Source organism: Loxodonta africana, chromosome 3 (genome assembly GCF_030014295.1).
Source record: "Loxodonta africana isolate mLoxAfr1 chromosome 3, mLoxAfr1.hap2, whole genome shotgun sequence".
NCBI classification, from domain to species: domain Eukaryota; kingdom Metazoa; phylum Chordata; class Mammalia; order Proboscidea; family Elephantidae; genus Loxodonta; species Loxodonta africana.
The window spans coordinates 8970503-8990458 of record NC_087344.1 but is presented as its reverse complement, the minus strand read 5'-3'; the positions used below and the strand labels follow the sequence as shown (position 1 = coordinate 8990458).

The 19956-nt window shown below is 48.0% G+C and overlaps 2 protein-coding genes across 4 annotated transcripts in view; one reads left to right on the top strand and one right to left on the bottom strand.

The window, feature by feature from the left end:
* Window positions 1-19956, bottom strand: part of ACER1 (alkaline ceramidase 1) — an 87493-nt gene that overhangs the window by 66830 nt on the left and 707 nt on the right. For 2 of the 3 annotated variants that reach the window (XM_064280399.1, XM_064280400.1), the window contains exon 1: window positions 13637-13995. The exons of the other annotated variant lie outside the window; for it this stretch is intronic. The gene's annotated coding sequence lies outside the window, so the exon portion shown is untranslated. Of the gene's footprint in view, window positions 1-13636; window positions 13996-19956 lie in introns of those variants that run through there. 3 annotated transcript variants of the gene reach the window in all.
* CLPP (caseinolytic mitochondrial matrix peptidase proteolytic subunit) lies at window positions 14037-19142 on the top strand. Its single transcript, XM_064280397.1, has 6 exons — window positions 14037-14249; window positions 14346-14417; window positions 15048-15144; window positions 16380-16567; window positions 16824-16929; window positions 18790-19142. The coding sequence occupies exons 1-6, from the start codon at window positions 14052-14054 to the stop codon at window positions 18960-18962; spliced, it is 834 nt and encodes a 277-aa protein (XP_064136467.1). The 5' UTR covers window positions 14037-14051; the 3' UTR covers window positions 18963-19142.

The window sequence follows — 19956 nt, the reverse complement described above, 5'->3', positions numbered from 1 at the left end:
GCTATGAGCCAAGGAGGAAGGGTAGACAGAGAATGGAAAGTTCACGAAATCCATCACAATCACCTTCCAACTTGGGTTAACTCCATTACTCATTTGGAAAAGGTTTGTCAGCTAAAATAAAGGCTGTTCAGTTACATTTGAATTTCATATAAGGTAAACAATAAAATTTTTTTAACTTTAAGTATAGCCCAAATACTGCATGGGATAGACTTATACTCAAAAAAAAGTATTCCATCTTTATCTGAAATTCAAATGTAACTGAGCATCCCGCATATTTATTTGCCAAACCTGGCAAATATAGTTTGGAAGTCTCTCCCTGATGGATCCCCTATGCCACTCCTCCACCTAGTAAGAAAGTTCTAGAAGGGTGCCATAAAATATATCCCTTATTGTCTCCTCTTCTGAAATCCAGTAACCTCTGTGTCTTGGTTCCCTAGGGCTGTGGTAATAAAAGATACCACAAGTGGGTGGCTTTAAAGAACAGGAATTTATCGTCTCACAGTTTTGTTGTTGTTGTTGTTAGGTGTTGTTGTCAGTTCCGACTCATAGTCACCCTATGTACAACAGAACAAAACACTGCCCAGTACTACACCATCCTCACAATCATTGCTATGCTTCAGCCTACTGTTGCAGCTACTGTGTCAATCCATCTCCCTGAGGGTTGTCACGGATGAAATTATGTGCCCCCAGAAATGTGTGTATCAATTTGACTGGGCCATGATTTCCAGCATTGTGTGGTTGTCCCCAATCTTGTGATTGTAATTTTATGTTAAGAAGATCAGGGTGGAGACTTGTAACACCACCCTTGCTTAGGTCACTTCTGTGAGCCAATGTAAAGGGAGTTTCCCTGGGGTGTGGCCTGCACCACCTTTTATCTCTCAAGAGATAAAAGGAAAGGGAAGCAAGCAGAGAGTTGGGGACCTCATATCACCAAGAAAGCAGTGTTGGGAGCAGAGCGCGTCCTTTGGACCTGAGGTCCCTGTGTGAAGGAGCTCCTAGTCTGAGGAACACTGATGAGAAGGCTAACAGAGAGAAAGCCATGCCCTGGAGCTGACACCTTGAATTTGGACGTTTAGCCTGCTTTACTGTGAAGAAATAAATTTCTCTTTGTTAAAACCATCCATTTGTGGTATTTCTGTTATACAGCACTAGATAACTAAAACAAGGGTCTTCTTCTTTTTCACTGACCCTCTGCTTCTTCCAAGACAGATTTGTTTGTTTTTCTGGCATTCCATGGTATATTCAATATTCTTGCCAACACCACAATTCAAAGGCGTCAATTCTTTGGTCTCACAGTTTTAGAGGCTAAATGTCTAAATGAGGGTGTTGGCCATATTGATGCCCTTGCGGGCGTCTCTCCTAGTTTCTGGTTTCTGCCGCGGCCCTTGGCGTTCCTTTGCTACTTTTAGATGCATTGTCACACGGTGTGTCCCCGTGTGTCTGTTTTCCTTTTTATGAGACACTACTCGGAAGGGACTAGGTATACTCCGGTACATAATACTGGGGAAGCCAGCACAACTTGACCAAGGCAAGATCATAAGAGCTCCATAGACACATCCAAACTCCCTGGGGGACTGATTTACTGGGCTGAGGGCTGGGGACCATGGTCTCGGGGAATGTCTAGCTCAATCGGCATAACATAGTTTATAAAGAAAATGTTCTACATCCTACTTTGTTGAGTAGTGTCTGGGGTCTTAAAAGCTTGTGAGCAGTCATCTAAGATACCCCACTGATTCTACCCCATCTGGAGCAAGGGAGAATGAGGAAAACTAAAGACACAAGGGGAAGACTAGTCTAAAGGACTAATGGACTACCATAGCATCCACCAGACTGAGTCCAGTACAACTAGATGGTGCCTGGCTACATCCATCAACTGCTCTAATAGGGATCACAATAGAGGGTCCCGGACAGAGCTGGAGAAAAATGTAGAACAAAATTTAACTCATAAAAAAAGACCAAAATACTGGTCTGACAGAGACTGGAAAAACTCCAAGAGTATGACCCTCAGACACCCTTTTAATTCAGCAATGAAGTCACTCCTAAGGTTCACCCTTCAGTCAAAGATTAGACAGACCCATAAAACAAAATGAGACTAAAGGGGCACACCAGCCCAGGGACAAGGATGAAAAGGCAGGAGGGGACCGGAAAGCTGGTAATGGGGAACCCAAAGTCGAGAAGGAAATGTATTGACATGTTGTGGGGTTGGCAACCAATGCTGCAAAACAACATGTGCACTAATTGTTTAATGAGAAACTAGTTTGGTCTATAAACCTTCATCTAAAGTGCAATTAAATAAAAAAGCTGTAACATACATAATGATCAAGTTAACCAAGTATGTACAAAACCTCTACAGAGATAATCTGAATAAACGAAGACACATTCCATAATCTTAAAAAAAAAAAAAAGAAGGGATTAGGTATAGGACCCACCCTACTTCAGTAAGACTTCATTAACATAACAAAAGAAAACCCCTATTTCCAAACAAGGTCATATTCATAGGTATAGGGGTTAGGATTTCAACACATATTTTGGGGGGAACACAACTCAATCCATAATAGGAGTGAGGGGTAGAAACAGGGAGCCCAGAAAAGAGGCCACTTCAGTAGTTCAGGCCAGTGATGATGGTGGCTTGAACCAAGGTAGTAATAAGTAAAGGCTGGATTCTGCATGTGTTTTGAAGGTAGAGCTGAAAGAAATTGCTGGAAGACCAAAGAAAAGAGTAAAGGAAAGATGTTTCCAGTTTGAGCAACTGGAAGGAAGAAGTTGCCATTGTCAAAAAAATTGGGGTTTGATTTTAGGCAGGCTAAGTTTGAGGAACAAGAGCCAGGAGAATAGTGCATCCTTTGGACCCAGGGTCCCTGCTCTGAGAAGCTCCTAAACCAAGGGAAGATTGATGACAAGGACCTTTCCCCAGAGCCGACACAGAGAGAAAGCCTTCCCCTGAAGCTAGCATCCTGAATTTTGACTTCTAGCCTCTGGACTGTGAGAGAATGAATTTCTCTTTGTTAAAGCCATCCATTTGTGGTTTTTCTAATATAGCAGCACTAGATGACTAAGACAATGAGCCAGGAGACACACATTTAGGTGTCAACTATTTATAAATGGAATTGAAGCCATGAGATTGGTTGATATGAACCAAGTAAGGGAGTAGAATGGAAGGGAGCTGAAGGCTGAGCTCTGGGGCTCCCCAAAATTTATAGGTCAGGGATATGAAACAGCTCAGAAGAAACAACATGTAAAGTGGGAAAAGAGAGCAAGACAGAGGGGTGCCCTAAAATACCAAACCAAACCCACTGCTGTCAAGTCGAATCCAACTCCTGGTGACCCTGTAAGAGAGGGGAGAACTTCCCCATAGGATTTCCAAGGCTGTAAATCTTTACGGAAGCAGGCTGCTACATCTTTCTCCTGCCGACCTTTCAGTAAGAAGCTGAGTACTTAACCACTGCATCACCAGGGCTCCTTGCGTTCTAGAATAGGTATAGCAAACCTCTGGACCAAATCCACCCCACCCCGCCCCATTTTTGTATGGCCCACAAGCGAAGAAAGATTTTTGCATTTTTAAATTGTTATTGAAAAAAAGAGAGGGAATAGTATTTTGTGACATGTAAAAATTATATGAAATTCAAAATTCCAATGTTCATAAATAAACTTTCATTGGAACATGGCCCACCCACGTGTTGGCATATTGTCCATGGCTGCTTTCAGGCTGCAATGGCAGAGTTGAGTAATTGCAACAGGGATCATATGGCCTGCAAAGCTTAAAATATTTCCTATCTGACCCTTTACAGGAAGTTTGTCCATCTCCACTCTAGAAGGCAAAGAAAGAATGCATCAAGGAGGAGGAAATGATCAACTGTCAAAAGCTGCTAACAGGACTAACAGTATAAGAAATTGACAACTGGCCGTTGATTTGGTGTAAGTTAGGTTACTGATTTGAGATCATATTTTTTAATACAGGTATTATCATGGATTGAATTGTGTCCCCAAAAAATACATGTATCAATTTGGCTAGGCCATGATTCCCATTGTTGTGTGATTGTCCACCATTTTGTCATCTGATGCGACTTTCCTGTGTTGTAAATCCTGCCTCTATGACGTTAATGATGGGGGATAGGTGGCAGTTATGTTAATGAGGTGGGACTCAATCTACAAGATTGGATTGTGTCTTGAGTCAATTTCTTTTGAGATATAAAAGAGAAACGAGCAGAGAGATGGGGCGGTGGAGGCGGGGAACTCATACCAACAAGAAAGCAGGGCCGGGAGCAGAGCACATCCTTGGACCCAGGGTACCTGCACAGAGAAGCTCCTAGTCCAGGGAAAGATTGATGAGAAAGACCTTCCTCCAGAGCCAACAGAGAAAGAAAGCCTTCCCCTGGAGCTGACACCCTGAATTTGGACTTCTAGCCTAGACTGAGAGAATAAACCTCTGTTTGTTAAAGCCATCCACCTGTGGTACTTTTGTTAAAGCAGCAATAGATAACTAAGATAGGCATTTATAGGCTATACATTTTCCTTGAAGCACCACTTTAGCTGCACCTCATAAGTTTTAGTAGGTTGTGTCTTCATTTTCATTCATCTCAAAGTATTTTCTATTTTCCCTTGTGTGACCACTGAATGTGGCCATTTAAACTGACCATTGAAGAGAGTCCCTGGGTGGCTTGAATGGTTTAAGCACTCACCTACTAGCTGAAAGGTTGGCAGTTCGAACTCACCCAGAGGCACCTCAGAAGACAAGCCTGGTGATCCGCTTCTGAAAGGTGACAACCTTGAAAACTCTATGGAGCAGTTCTATTCTAACATACATGGGGTCACCATGAGTCAGAATCAACTCAACAACAACTAGCAACAACAATGACTTGTTATAAATATTAGAATCTAGCCACCAAATCTGATCATTTGAATGGCAGTGGTGACTTTATCGAGAGGTGTCTCAGTGGAGTGGTGAGGGCAAAGCCCAGTTAGAGTGGGTTCAAGAGACAATACAAGGGAAGGCACGGAGTCCAAGAGGAGATCCAACTCTCAAAAGGAATTTTTTTCTGTAAAGGGCAGTAAAGAAATGGGGCAGTACAGCTACCACTACTGAACATTTTGATCAAAAATTCTATAGAAGAATCCTGATCAAAGGGGGAAAATGTGTGAAACAAAATTTCAAATGCTCATGGAGTCTAGACTTTTTGGAGCCACATATGCTGAATGAACTCCCAAAATTATTGCCCTGAGAAAATCTTTAAACTTTAAACCAAAAATATTCCCTGAAGTCTTCTTTAAACCAAACAATAGTTTAGCTTAACTAGTAAAGAATGTGTGCCTTTCCCATTGTGCTCTTTTAAGATTTATCTATATGGGCTCAAACAGAAAATATCAACTTGAAAGATGAGGTAGGAAGCTTAGGGGGAAGTGAGTTTATGTTAATGGTAGAAGAATAACTCAGAAATGGAAGGCGAGCATGGTTACATAACTAGAAGAATGTAATCAATGTCACTGAGTAGTACATGTAGAAATTGCTTTATTGGTGTATGTCCTGCTTTGTATATTCTTAACAACAATAACAAAAGGATAAAATAAAATTCTGGAAAAAAAAAGAAGTAGGACAGTAGCTGGAGGGTGATAGGATTAGTGGTCTACCTTTTTTTTAAGATGGGAGAAATAATTACATGTTTGCAGGTGAAAAGAGAGCATTTGATGATGGTGGAGAAAGAGGAGACTTGATAGAGTGATGACCTTGAGTGGATCCAGGGCACAGGTGGATGGCTGGCGTTGACTGGGAGCACGGACAACTCAGTCATAATAACAGGAAGGAAGGTAGTTTTGATGGCCCAGATGTAGGGATGTGGGTAGATGTGGTGGGAAAAAAAAAAAAAAAAAATTATGGAAATTCTCTTCCGTGGCCCTATTTTCTCAGAAAATAGAAAGCAAGCTCAAGGGCTGGGTGTGAAGAGGAGGGGGAGCAGGTGCTGGAGGCTTGAGGGGAGAGGGGAGGGTGGGAAGTTACCGTCTGTGAGAGTGGAACAGAGGATGTAGTAGGATTGCTGGGCAGCAGGTTAGTTGGTCATAACAAATCATGGATAACATTGCAAAGAATGGGAATTTCAGAACACTTAATTGTGCTCATGAGGAACCTGCACATAGACCAAGAGGCAGGCATTTAAACGGAAAAAGGGGATACTGCGTGGTTTAAATCAGGAAAGATATGCATCAGAGTTGTATTTTTCCACCGTGCTTATTCATTCTGTATGCTGAGCAAATAATCCAAGAAGCTGGACTATAGGAAGAAGAACGGAGCATCAGGATTGGAGGGTGTGACGGTTAAGGCTGTGCATCAACTTGGCTAGGCCGGGATTCTCAGTGGTTCAGCAGTCATATGCTGTGGTAACTTCCATGATGAGATTTGATATTATGTGATCACCACTATGGGATCTGCTGTGAGTAGCCAATCAGTTTAAAAGGAATTTCCTTGGGCGTGTGGCCTGCATTGAATGTAAGTGGATAGTCTCACAAGGCTTGGGAGCTTTTTCTCGTGCTGGATCCTGCAGCTGGCTCCTGTTCGTCTGCCTCCTGGTTCTTGGGGCTTGAGCTAGCAGCTTACCTGCAGTCTTGCCTGACCATCTTGGGATTCATCAATCTTCGCAGCCTGTGCGAAAGAGCCCTGCTCTCTGACCTGCCAATCTTGGGTTCGCCAGCCCCTGTGGCTACGTGAATCAGGAGAAGCATCCATCTCCACCCGTGGACTAGGGACACTCCAGCCTCTACAACCGTGTGAGCCATTTTCTTGACGTAATCTCTCTCTCTCTATCTGTATATTTGTACGTGTTACCGGTTTCGCTTCTCTAGAGAACTCAGCCTAAGACAGAGGACGACTCATTAAAAACCTGTTATGCAAATGACACAACCTTGCTTGCTGAAAGCGAAGAGGACTTGAAGCACCTACTGATGAAGATCAAAGATTAGAGTCTTCAGTATGGATTATGCTTCAACAAAAATCCCCCAACTGGACCAATAAGCAGTATCATGATAAACAGAGAAAAGACTGGGGTTGTCAAGAATTTCATTTTACTTGGATCCACAATCAACACCCATGGAAGCAGCACTCAAGAAATCAAACGGCACGTTGCATTGAGCAAATCTGCTGCAAAAGACCTTCAAAGTGTTAAAAAAGCAAAGATTTCACTTTGAGAACTAAGGTCCGCCTGACCCAATCCATGGTATTTTCAACTGCCTCATATGCATGTGAAAGCTGGACAATGAATAAGGAAGATCTAAAAAGAATTGATGCCTTCGAATTATGGTGTTGGCGAAGAATACGGAATATACCATGGACTGCCAGAAGAATGAACAAATCTGTCTTGGAAGAAGTACAGTCATAATGCTCCTTAGAAGCGAGGATGGCGAGACTTTGTCTCACATGTTTTGAACATGTTATCAGGAAGGACCAGTCCCTAGAGAAGGACATCATGCTTGGTAAAGTAGAGGGTCAGTGAAAAAGAGGAAGACCCTCAGCAACATGGGCTGACACAGTGGCTGCAACAACGGGCTCAAACAGCAATGATTGTGAGCATGGCGCAGGACTGGGCAGTGTTTCGTTTTGTCGTACATAGGGTAGCTATGACTCAGAACCATGGCGTCCATTTCACCAGCTTGTAACCCCCTCCACCCTCTCATTTCCCTTCCAGGCAGGAGATGCCAACATAGTCTCAAGTGTCCACCTGATCTAAGAAGCTCACTCCTCACCAGCATCCCTCTCCAACCCATTGTCCAGTCCAATCCATGTCTGAAGAGTTGGCTTCATGAATGGTTCCTGTCCTGGGCCAACAGATGGTCTGGGGGCCATGACCACCGGGGTCCTTCTAGTCTGTCAGTCCATTAAGTCTGGTCTTTTTATGAGAATTTGGGGTCTGCATCCCACTGCTCTCCTGCTCCCTCAGGGGTTCTCTGTTGTGTTCCCTGTCAGGGCAGTCATTGGTTGCAGCCGGGCACCCTCTAGTTCTTCTAGTCTCAGGATGATGTAGTCGCTGATTCATGTGGCCCTTTCTATCTCTTGGGCTCGTAATCGCCTTGTGTCCTTGGTGTTCTTCATTCTCCTTTGATCCGGGGGGTTGAGACCAGAAACCCCAGGTTCTTGCTTGGCATGACTCGTATTAGCCAATAAGCGAGAGACCAAGGTGAGAGAAGAGGAAAGGCACCTTTATTTTGTCGTGCAAGGAAAAGGAGTCAGTCGGAACTGCTGCCACCAAGACTGCTCCCCGAGGACAAGGAGAAAAGCTACTTTTAAGACGTTTACAAGTAGGGAGTTCATACAAGTTACGTCAGCAACATTCTTAATTCTACTATGCGGGTGCAATGGGGTTTACATATAACTTCCAAGCAAAAGCAAAATTTAAATGCAAAGCTGGGGGGACGAAGCCAAGCAAAGAAAACAGGGTTTTTAATGCAACACTGCGGGGTCTCTATCTCAGGTTTAACTCTGTATGTTTGTTTTTCTCTTTTGTTAATTTTCAATCTCTACCAATTCCATGAGGACACTGGTGGATCAGTCGTGGAATTCTCCCCTTCCCTGTGGGAGAACCGGGTTCCACTTCCGCCCAGTGCTCCTCATGTGCAGCCACCACCCGTCTGCCACTGAAGGTTTGCAAGCTGCTAGGATGCTGAATGGTCTACTCTGCCAAGAATGACAACGTGGAGAGGAATGGTGTTGCATTCATCGTCAAAAAGAACGTTTCAAGATCTATCCTGAAGTACAACGCTGTCAGTGATAGGATAATATCCATACGCCTACAAGGAAGACCAGTTAATATGACTATTATTCAAATTTGCGCACTAAACACTAAGGCCAAAGATGAAGGAATTGAAAATTTTTACCAACTTCTGCAGTCTGAAATTGATCGAACATGCAATCAGGATGCATTGACAATCACTGGTGACTGGAATGCCAAAGTTGGAAACAAAGAAGGATCAGTAGTTAGAAATACAGCCTTGGTGATAGAAGCAATGCCAGAGATCATCGCATGATTGAATTTTGCAAGACCTTCATTGCAAATACCTTTTTTCACCAACATAAACGACTATACTCATGGACCTTGCCAAATGGAACACACAGAAATCAAATTGACTACACCTGTGGAAAGAGACGACAGAAAATCTCAATATCATCAGTCAGAACAAGGCCAGGAGCCGACTGTGGAACAGACCATCAATTCCTCATACACAAGTTCAAGTTAAAACTGAAAAAAATTAGAACAAGTCCATGAGAGCCAAAGTATGACCTTGAGTATATCCCACCTGAATTTAGAGACCAGCTCAAGAACAGATTTGACAAGTTGAACACTAATGACTGCAGATCAGACAAGTTGTGGAATGACATCAAGGATATCATACATGCAGAAAACAGGAGGTCATTAAAAAGACAGAGAGAAAGAAAAGACCTAAATGGATGTCAGAAGAGAATCTGAAACTTGCTCTTGAACATCGAGTAGCTAAAGCAAAAGGAAAAAATGATGAAGTAAAAGAGCTGAACAGATTTCAAAGCGCGGCTCCAAAAGACAAAGTAAAGTATTATAATGACATGTGCAAAGACCTAGAGATAGAAAACCAAAAGGGAAGAACACACTCAGCTTTTCTCAAGCTGAAAGAACTGAAGAAAAAATTCAAGCCTCGAATTGCAATACTGAAGGATTCTATGGGGAAAATATCAAACTACACAGGAAGCATCAAAAGAAGATGGAAGAAATACATAGAGTCACTGTACCAAAAAGAACTGGTCAACGTTCAACCATTTCAGGAGGTGGCATATGATCAGGAACCGATGGTACTGAAGGAAGAAGTCCAAGCTGCACTGAAAGCATTGGCGAAAAACAAGGCTCTGGGAAATGACAGAATATCAATCGAGATGTTTCAACAAACGGATACAGCGCTGGAGGTGCTCACTGGTCTATGCCAAGAAATTTGGAAGACAGCTACCTGTGCCTGGAAGAGATCCATATCTATGCCTATTCCCAAGACAGGTGATCCAACCGAATGTGGAAATTACCAAACAATATCATTAATATCACATACAAGCAAAATTTTGCTGAAGATCATTCAAAAGCGGCTGCAGCAGTATATCGACAGGGAACTGCCAGAAATTCAGGCCGGTTTCAGAAGAGGATGTGGAACCAGGGATATCACTGCTGATGTCAGATAGCTCCTGGCTGAAAGCAGAGAATACCAAAAAGATGTTTACCTTTGTTTTACTGACTATGCAAAGGCATTCAACTGTGTGGATCATAACAAATTATGGATAACACTGCAGAAAACGGGAATTCCAGAACACGTAGTTGTGCTCATGTGGAACCTGTACATAGACCAAGAGGCAGTTGTTAGAACAGAACAAGGGGATACTGTGTGGTTTAAAGTAAGGAAAGGTGAGCGTCAGGGTTGTGTCCTTTCACCATACTTATTCAATCTTTATGCTGAGCAACTAATCCAAGAAGCTGGACTATATGAAGAAGAACGGGGCATCAGGATTGGAGGAAGACTCACTAACAAACTTCGTTACGCAGATGACACAACCTTGCTCGCTGAAAGTGAAGAAGACTTGAAGCACTTACTGATGAAGTCAAAGACCATAACCTTCAGTATGGATTATACCTCAACATAAAGGAAACAAAAATCCTCACAACTGGACCAATAAGCAACATCATGATAAAAGTAAAAAAGACTGAGGTTGTCGATTTCATTTTACATGGATCCACAATCAACACCCACGGAAGCATCAGCCAACAAAGCAAACGACGAATTGCATTGGGCAAATCTGCTGCAAAAGATCTCTCTGAAGTGTTGAAAGGCAAAGGCGTCACCTTGAAGACTAACCTGTGCCTGACCCAAGGCATGGTGTTTTCAGTTGCCTCATACGCATGCGAAAGCTTGACAATGAAGAAGGAAGACTGAAGAAGAATTGACACCTTTGAATTGTGGTGTTGGCGAAGAATATTGAATATACCGTGGACTGCCAGAAGAAGAAACAAATCTGTCTTGGAAGAAGTACAACCAGAATGCTCCTTGGAGGCGAGGATGACGAGACTACGTCTCACATACTTTGAACATACTATCAGGAAGGATTAGACCCTGGAGAAGAACATCAGGCTTGGCAAAATGGACAGTCGGTGAAAAAGAGGAAGACCCTCAAGGAGATGGATTAACAGTGGCTGCAACAATGGGCTCAAGCACAGCAGCAATGGCGCAAGACAGAGCAGTGTTTCGTTGCGTTGTTCGTAGGGTCGCTATGAGTCAGAACCAGTTCGACAGCACCTAATCACAGCAGGATGCTGAACAGGTTTTAGTGGACTTTCTAGACTAAGACAGACTAGGAAGAAAGGCCTGGCAATTGACTTCCAAAAATCAGCCAAGGAAAACCCTTATGGATCACAACAGTCTGATCTCCAACCATGTATGGGGATGGTGCATGTCAGGGCAGCATTTTGTTCTGTTGTGCGTGGGACACCATGAGCCAGGGACCAAACTGAAGGCAGCTAAGAACAACCACAGGTAACTAAGTCAAAGGTGACTTGTGAGCTGGGACTAATGAGTGGTGAAGAAGCCAGCAGAGCAAGGCAAAGGCTAGGCAGCTGGACTGAGCTTGGTGTGTTCAAGAAGGAGAAGGCTGAGTGGGGTGGCCTTGGGACTGGAGTGGGGAGGGCAGGGTGGAGGGAGCTGAGGGCAGAGGTTGGCAGGGGTGAGGCGGAGGGTTTGAGGCAGGGGAATGGCATCGTTTACATCGCTCCCTGCTGAGCGAAGAGGAGACCACAGGGCGTTGGGGCAAGGATGAAGCCAGGGCACCTGTTAGAAAGCTGTTGAGAGGTAACAACAGAGGCGGTGAAAAGTGGTTGGACTGTGGACCGACGTGGCAGGTGGAGCTGATGAAATGAAGGGAGGCAGAGAGGGCAGGAAAGAAGCAGTAAGAACGACCCCATGTCAGAGGCAGGGCGGGCAGAGATGTGGGGAAGTACCTAGGGAGAGACTGAGAGGGCGGTGGCAGCGAGCGGCCCAGCCTCTTCTCCCCAGGGCGGAACCAGCCAGGCAGGGCCACCCACCAGCACCGCCTGCAGCCTCCTTGGACAAAGGAAGGCTTTGGCAGACGCCTGACTCACAGGAGAAACTAGGACAGCAAGCTGCCCACCCACCTCCTCCGTCTCCACTGAGAAAAGTGACAATAAAGGTGAGTTTCCAAACCGCTGACTCCAGGAGGTCCTGCCTGTAAGTGCTTGCCTCCCCCCGGGACTTTGACCCTGGGTGACTCCAAGGCTGCCTCCCAACTCTCCACATCCTTACCTCTGTGCCCCCCGACCACATAAGCCTGGAAGTGTCTTATCCAGCTCTATCTCCCCATCAGACTGGGAGCCTCCTGAAGGCACACAAGGTACAAAACTACCCTAATCTGGGACCCGCAATCGTTGAGAGTCCAGCACTTAGGCATTTTTTTGCCTGGTAAACTCCTACTCATCCTTCAAAACCCACTTCAAATAGACCCTCATCCAGGAAGCCTTCTGAGACACCCATGTTTCCTGATCTAATGCGTCAATAACCAAACCAAAACAAACCAGTTGCTGTCAAGTCCATTCTTGCTCATGGCGACCCCATGTGTTGCAGAGTAGAACTGCACTCCACAGGATTTTCATGACTGTGCCCTTTTGGAAGCAGATCGCCAGGTTCTTCCGAGGCCTGCAAAGCTTTCGCTTAGTAACCAATTGCTTCACTGTTTGCACCACCCTGGGACTCCAACATCTCAATAGCTAATACAAATCGAGCGTTCGGGATGTTTCAGGTCACACTCTGAGGACCTAATGCACAACAACCCTAAGAAGTAGGTGATTCTTACTATTCTCATTTTACAGATGGGGAGGAGTCCCTGGGTGGTGCAAACGGTGAAGCACTCAACTACTAGCCAAATGGCTGGCAGTTTGAACCCACCCAGTGGCACCTCTGAAGACAATCCTGGCGATCTGCTTCCAACATGTCACAGCCTTGAAAACCTGACGGAGCACAGTTCTACTCTGACAGGCATGGGGTCACCATAAGTCAGAATCAACTCAATGGCAACTAACAACAACCATTTCACAGATGGGGAAACTGAGGCTCAGGGGCACATGACTAGTAAGTAGTGGATCTGAGATGTTAACTCAGGCAGCTTCACTATGCTGCCTCTGCAACAGGTACTGTTAAGTCCTTCCCTGTGAGAGTGGCTTGATCACTGCCATCTTTAAGCCAAGGAACTTCAGGCTCAGAGGGGCTAAGCACTGCACCTAAGGTCACACAGCAAGTCGGTGGTTGAGCCTCCAAAACCCTCCGCTCTTAACCTTCCCACCTTATTACCTCTTGATCCTTTGGTTCACTGTGTATTTGATAAGCACCTACCTACTACGTATCAGGCACCAGTCTAAACTGGGGACAAAGTGAGGGACAACTCTGAGAAAGTGACATTTGAGCTGAGAAGTTCTGGAGGAAGAGAGAGATCCCAGACATTAACAGGACCATTCCTACTTCCACCCCGTTCTCTTCCTCACCTAACAAACTCCTCTTCATCCGTCAAAGCCCAGCTCAAATATCCACTCCTCTTAGGAAATCTTTCCAGATCCATCTCCCAAGCAGCGTCCACAACACTCACCCCTGGACTCCCTCCCTCTGACTATAGACGGCTGGGAAGGTCTAGGTGGGTGTCGGCCCCTGCCAGACTGAAAATTCTTCAAGGCCAGAGCCTCACTGGGCTCCCACTTCCAAACTCCGGTGTGGACGCATTGGAGCTGATTATAAAAATAAACACTGAAGAGCAGAAAAATAGGACGAATTCGTCGGGAAGCGGACTCGAACTGCAACCTCTGTGAAAGTTTTGCGGCTCCAGCTGGTAGCCATTTCCGCCTCTGGCTCCGCCTCCTAAAGTCTCGCCCCCAAGCCCCGAGCCTAACCGCGCCAGCCCAGTTTCCCGGAAGTAGGCCTCTTAGTGAGCACGTTCCGTGGGCGCGAAGCACGCCGGGAGTTGTAGTTCCGCCATCGGACGGAAGCCGAGACGGACGTGCAGCGGGATGTGGCCTGGAATATTGTTGGGGGGGGCCCGGGTGGCGGCAGGCAGGTGGCCCGCTCTAGGGCCTCGCCTCGCCGCACGCTTCCTCCCGCAGCGGCCGCCGCAGCAGGCCCCCGAGCCCGGCCTGGCACTTCAGCGTAGCCTGCACGCGACGGCGGCCAGGGCTATCCCGCTCATTCCCATCGTAGTGGAGCAGACGGTACGGCGGCCGGGCGGGGACAAGCCCCGGGGGCTCCGGGCTGGATGAGGGGACAGCCAGTCCCTCTTTACCCTCACTTGCATCTTCCTGCCCCAGGGTCGCGGCGAGCGCGCCTATGACATCTACTCACGACTACTGCGGGAACGCATCGTGTGCGTCATGGGGCCGGTGAGCGCCCCGCGCCCGGGTCTGTCCCTTCTGCTCCGACCCCATGGGACGCCTCATTTCAGTCTCCCCCAACCCCTGGCCTTCCCACCTTAACTTTCCTCGCCAGGCCCCATTCTGGTCCCAACCCTCTCCCCTACTTTTGATAGCCCCCCCCATAAACTCAGAACCCCTCCCCCATCCGCTGACACTCCCCCTTCCTGGGCCCTAACACTTCTGACCTACTTCTTGGTCCCCAGTTCCCCCGACTCCCTCCTGCACCCCTTCCAGAAGCTCTCTGACTTCCCTGAAACTATGACCTCCCCTATCCTCATTCGTGGACGGCACTGGGGCACTGGGGGATCCTCATTCCTGGGCTCCGATCCCTCTCCCGCCACATTCCTGAGTCTCAGCCATTCCAACCTCTTCCCTTCTGGTGCCCTAAGCCCTCTGGCCCCGCCCTTCCTGTATCCCAAACCCCCTAGGTCCCAACCACCCCTTAACCCCTTCTAGGTCCTGAATTCTTCCAACGCCTTTTACTTGGCTTCTCACCCCCTTCCTGGTTCCCTGACCCATCCCCAGACCCCTGTGGCTCCCTCCTTTAACCCTTTCCTTGCCTAATCCGGGGACAACACCTGCCCTCCCCACCTCCAGATCGATGACAGCCTGGCCAGCCTGGTGATCGCGCAGCTGCTGTTCCTGCAGTCGGAGAACAACAAGAAGCCCATCCACATGTACATCAACAGCCCCGGTAAGCCGGGCCTGCCTGCCCTGCTCTGGGGGACTCGCAACCAAGACCGTCCAGGTCAGGGAGGTCCAAGGGGCAGGGGGAGCTTTCCTGAGCCCTTGAAGATGCTCCGAGGTGTTCTCTCTCTGGAGGGATGCATAGCTTTCTTCAGAATCCCAGAGCTGTCTGTCTGTCTTGAAGTTTCCAAAAAGCTCTATTCCTTGTTTTAAGTCCAAACTGGCAGCTGAATTCACTCGCCCTGCAGATCCCATATCTAGTTTTGCCTTGTTTTTAACAAATTTGACCTAGTTGTCCACAGTTTAAAACTGGTTGATTTCCCCCTCTCGCACAAAAAGATAAACAGAAAAGAAAAACAAAACAGCTGCCGTCAAGTCAACTCCAACCCACGGTGACCCCGTGAGTGTCAGGGTAAAACTATGCTCCGTAGGATTTTCAGCAGATGATTTTTCAGAAGTAGATTGCCAGCTCTCTCTTCTGAGGCACCTCTGGGTGGACTTGAACCTCCAACTTTTCAGTTGGCGGCTGAGTGTGTTAACTCTTTGCGCTACCCAGGGACCCAAGGACACACAAGGGATAAATTGCCCAGCCAGGGTACATGCCCAGAACCCACACTCTTAACCACCACACTTTGCCGATTTCTAGCTCGATTGAAAATTTAGTAGGCTGGCCCCACTGGGCCACATCAGAGTCAGTGATCCTTTTGTGTCCCTACCTGGCCTTGTCACCTGTTTCTTTCCTCCCTACTCCTAGAGGCATTGGCATTTGTGACCCCTGGTTTAAAGGTCCTTGGATAGCGCAAACAGTTGGTGCTGGACTACTGATGTAAAGGTTGGCAGTTCAAACCCACCCAGAGGTGCCACAGGAGAAAGGCCTGGGGATCTGCTCCCTCCCATAAAGTTTACAGCCAAGAAAACCCTACGTGGCAGTTCCACTCTGTCACCTGGGGTTGCTATGAGTCGGAATCGACGTGACAGCACCCAGTATTATGTACTAGGTCGCTGGGTGGCTCAAATGGTTTACATTCAACTACTAACGTAAATGTTGGCGGTTCAGACCCGTCCAGCAGCACTGTGGAAGAAAGGCCTGAAGGTCTACTTTCGAAAAGGCAGTCATTGAAAACCCTACGGAGCACAGTTCTACTCTGACACACATGGGGTCGCTGTGGGTCGGAGTCCACTGGACGGCTACAGGGTTGGTTTAAAGGGCCATCTCTCCCCTCACTCACGCCCCTCCTGCAGGCGGCGTGGTGACCTCGGGCTTGGCCATCTACGACACGATGCAGTACATCCTGAACCCCATCTGCACCTGGTGCGTGGGCCAGGCCGCCAGCATGGGCTCCCTGCTCCTGGCTGCCGGCTCCCCGGGCATGCGCCACTCGCTGCCCAACTCCCGCATCATGATCCACCAGCCCTCCGGGGGTGCCCGGGTGAGTGCCTGACCCTGTGAGCCAGTGTGGGGGGACGGGGGACCGACTGGGGGTGGACGTCAGGTGTATCAGGAAGCCCTCCCGTTGGAGGCCAGGAGGAAACAGGACGTGGAGGGTCTCACAAAGCCCTGTCCCGGTCTCCTAAAAACTAGAAGCTCGAGGCCCAAGGAGGGCTCCCGGGTCCCATGTGCAGCCCCGTCCCTATGCAGGGCTGACACTGACTCCACCGTCTTATGCCCCTTGGGATGCCCCCCAGGGCCAAGCCACAGACATCGCCATCCAGGCGGAGGAGATCATGAAACTGAAGAAGCAGCTCTACAGCATCTACGCCAAACACACCAAACAGAGCCTGCAGGTGATCGGTGAGTGCCCGCCCAGGCGGACCCCGGCTGCTCCTCTTAATTTAATGTAACCCAGAAGTACATGCCGAACAATTTGCTCAGCCAGGGTTTCCCAACCGCGGCACCGCTGACGCTGGGGCTGGATCATCCTCTGTGGCGGGGGCCGTCCTGTGCATTGTATGGTGTTTAGCAGCATCCTTGGCTGCCACCCACTGGATGCCAGTCCCACCTGCTGCCATCAAGTCGATTCCCACACATAGCGATCCTATAGGACAGAGTAGAACTGCCCCATAGGGTTTCCAAAGCTGTAATCTTTAAGCAGACTGCCACATCTTCTGCAGAGCGGCTGGTGGATGTGAACCACCTACCTCTGAGTTAGCAGCAGAGCGCTTTAACCAATGCACTACCAGAGCTCCTTTAGATGCCCTCCAATTGTGACAACCAAAGGTATCTCCAAACCAAAACCAAACCCACTGCCGTCAAGTCATTTCCGACTCATAGCAACCCCATAGGGTTTCCGAGGCCGTAAATCTCTACAGAAGCAGACCACCACGTCTTTCTCCCATGGGGCGGCTGGTGGGTTCAAACCGCAGACCTTTCGGTTAGCAGTCGATCACTTTAACCACTGCGCTACCAGGGCTCCTTAAAGATATCTCCAGATACTGCTCAATGTCGCCTGGGGGAGAAACCTCCCCCAGTGAGACCCACTGACTGTCCAAAACCAATATCCACTGCCGTCGAGTCAATTTCAACTCATAGCGACCCTATAGGACAGAGTAGAACTGCTCCATAGAGTTTCCAAGGAGCACCTGGCGGATTACAGACTGCCGACTTCTTGGTTAGCAGCCCTGGCACTTAACCACTACGCCACCAGGGTTTCCTCGCTGTCCAAAGCACCTTAAAAATATTAACTTACAGAGTGCCCACAAAAACTTCATTGAAATAGGTCAGAAGGTTCAAATAGGGTCTTCAAAATAAAAAACTCCAAATGGCCAATAAACATAAGAAACACACTCACTGTCATTGATCATCGTTGTTGTGTACCGTCGAGTGATTCCAACTCAGCGACCCCTGTAACGGAGCAGAACCGCCCCACAGGTTTTCCTATAATTTTTATGGGAGCAGATGAGTGCTTAACCTTTACGCCACCAGGGCTCCTAAGTGATCATCACTCCTCAGGGAAAGGGAAATTAAAACCACGCTGAGACACCATTATGGAAACGGCTGCTAACCAGAAGACTGGCAGTTCAGATCCACCAGGCGCTCCTTGGGAATTCTATGGGGCAGTTCTGCTTTGTCCTTTAGGGTCGCTGTGAGTCGGAATCGACTCGAGGGCAACGTGTTTGGTTTTTTTTTTTTTGGAGACACCATTATAATCCACTGATGTTTCCAGTTGCCATCGAGTTGATTCTGACTCATGTCGATCCCATGTATGCAAAATACTGCGCCATAAGGTTTCCAAGGCTGTGACCTTTCAGAAGAAGACCTCCAGGCCTTTCTTTCGAGGCACTTCTGGGGGGTTCGAACCACCAACCTTTTGGCCAGCAGCCGAGCACTTAACCATTTGCACCCCCTGGGAACTCCCATTAGTCCACTTAAAACAGCTGAAATTCTGACAGTAACACATGCTGACAAGGACGTGGAGGTACTTCTACTTGGAAGCACACAGGGTCATTAGGGGTCAGAGTTGACTCAGCAGCAACTGGACATGTTACACATCAATGAAAAGTAAGAGAGAACTGAAATAGGAATTTTATCAAAAATGATACCGAGACACAGGGGAAGCCCAGGGTCACACAGGGAAGAAGTGGCAGAATGGGGATCCAAACCCGGCTCTGGGGTCCCTGCTCCTAACCCCACATACACCGCTTCCCCCGCCAGAGTCAGCCATGGAGAGGGACCGCTACATGAGCCCCATGGAGGCCCAGGAGTTTGGCATCTTGGACAAGGTCCTGGTCCACCCGCCCCAGGACGGTGAAGACGAGCCCGAGTTGGTGCAGAAGGAGCCCGTGGTGGTGACGGCAGCCGCAGACCCTGCCCCGGCAAGCTCCTGAGAGCCAGGCCTCCCGCTCCACGAGAGCCGAGGGCTGGGCGGACCCTGAGGCTACAGCCCTGCTCCCCTCTTGCTGCTGAGCCTGGAGTCCCTTGAGGAACTTTGGATTTGGGGGTGCCTCTGGGGCGGGTAGCCTGGCTCAGATGCTGTGATTTTAAATGAAACCTTTTGTGGTCTTTGCTCCCCGTTTGTGTGCCTTCCCTTGCTGTCCCACCACAGAGTGTACACGTGTGGGCTTCACACAGGCCCCGAGCCCGAGAGTCACCCTTCCTTCCTTCCTTCAGCAGACATCTTTGTTGTTAGCTGCCATCGTATAGGCCTCCGACTCATGCCGACCCCACGCACCACGGAACAAAACGCTGCCTGGTCCTGTGCCATTCTCGTGACTGGCTGTGAAGCAGACCCTTGCGACCTATAGTGTTTTCACTGGCTGATTTTCAGAAGTAGATCTCCAGGCCTTTCTTCCTAGTCTGTCTTAGGCTAGAAGTGTTGAAACCTGTCCACAATGGGTGATCCTGCTGGTATGTGAAATACCAATGGCGTAGCTTCCGGCATCACAGCAACATGGATGCCACCACAGTATGACACAATGACAGGCAGTACTGCTAGCTGCTGTGAAGTCCATTCCGACTCACGGTGACCCCATGTGTGCAGAGTAGACCTGCTCCATAGGGTGTTCTAGGCTGTGACCTTTCAGACGCAGATTGCCAGGCCTGCCTTCTGAGGCACCTCTTGGTGGGTTCAGCCTTTCAGGTAGTTGTCGATAGGGCCGACAAGTCGGTTCTGACTCACAGTGACCCTATGTACAACAGAACGAAACACTGCCCGGTCCTGCGCCATCCTCACAATCATTATGTTTGAGCCCATTGTTGCAACCACTGTGTCAGTCCATCTCGTTGAGGGTTTTCCTCTTTTTCTCTGACACTCAACTATACCAAGCATGAAGTCCTTCGCCAGGGTCTGGTCCCTCCTGATAATATGTCCAAAGTATGGGA

Bases quoted from the DNA above. Each gene is read 5' to 3' on its own strand.
- CLPP (XM_064280397.1), top strand. From the start codon at position 14,052: ATGTGGCCTGGAATATTGTTGGGGGGGGCCCGGGTGGCGGCAGGCAGG. The intron at 14,418-15,047 runs GTGAGCGCCCCG...CCCCACCTCCAG, and splicing joins TCGTGTGCGTCATGGGGCCG to ATCGATGACAGCCTGGCCAG. The intron at 16,568-16,823 runs GTGAGTGCCTGA...GATGCCCCCCAG, and splicing joins AGCCCTCCGGGGGTGCCCGG to GGCCAAGCCACAGACATCGC.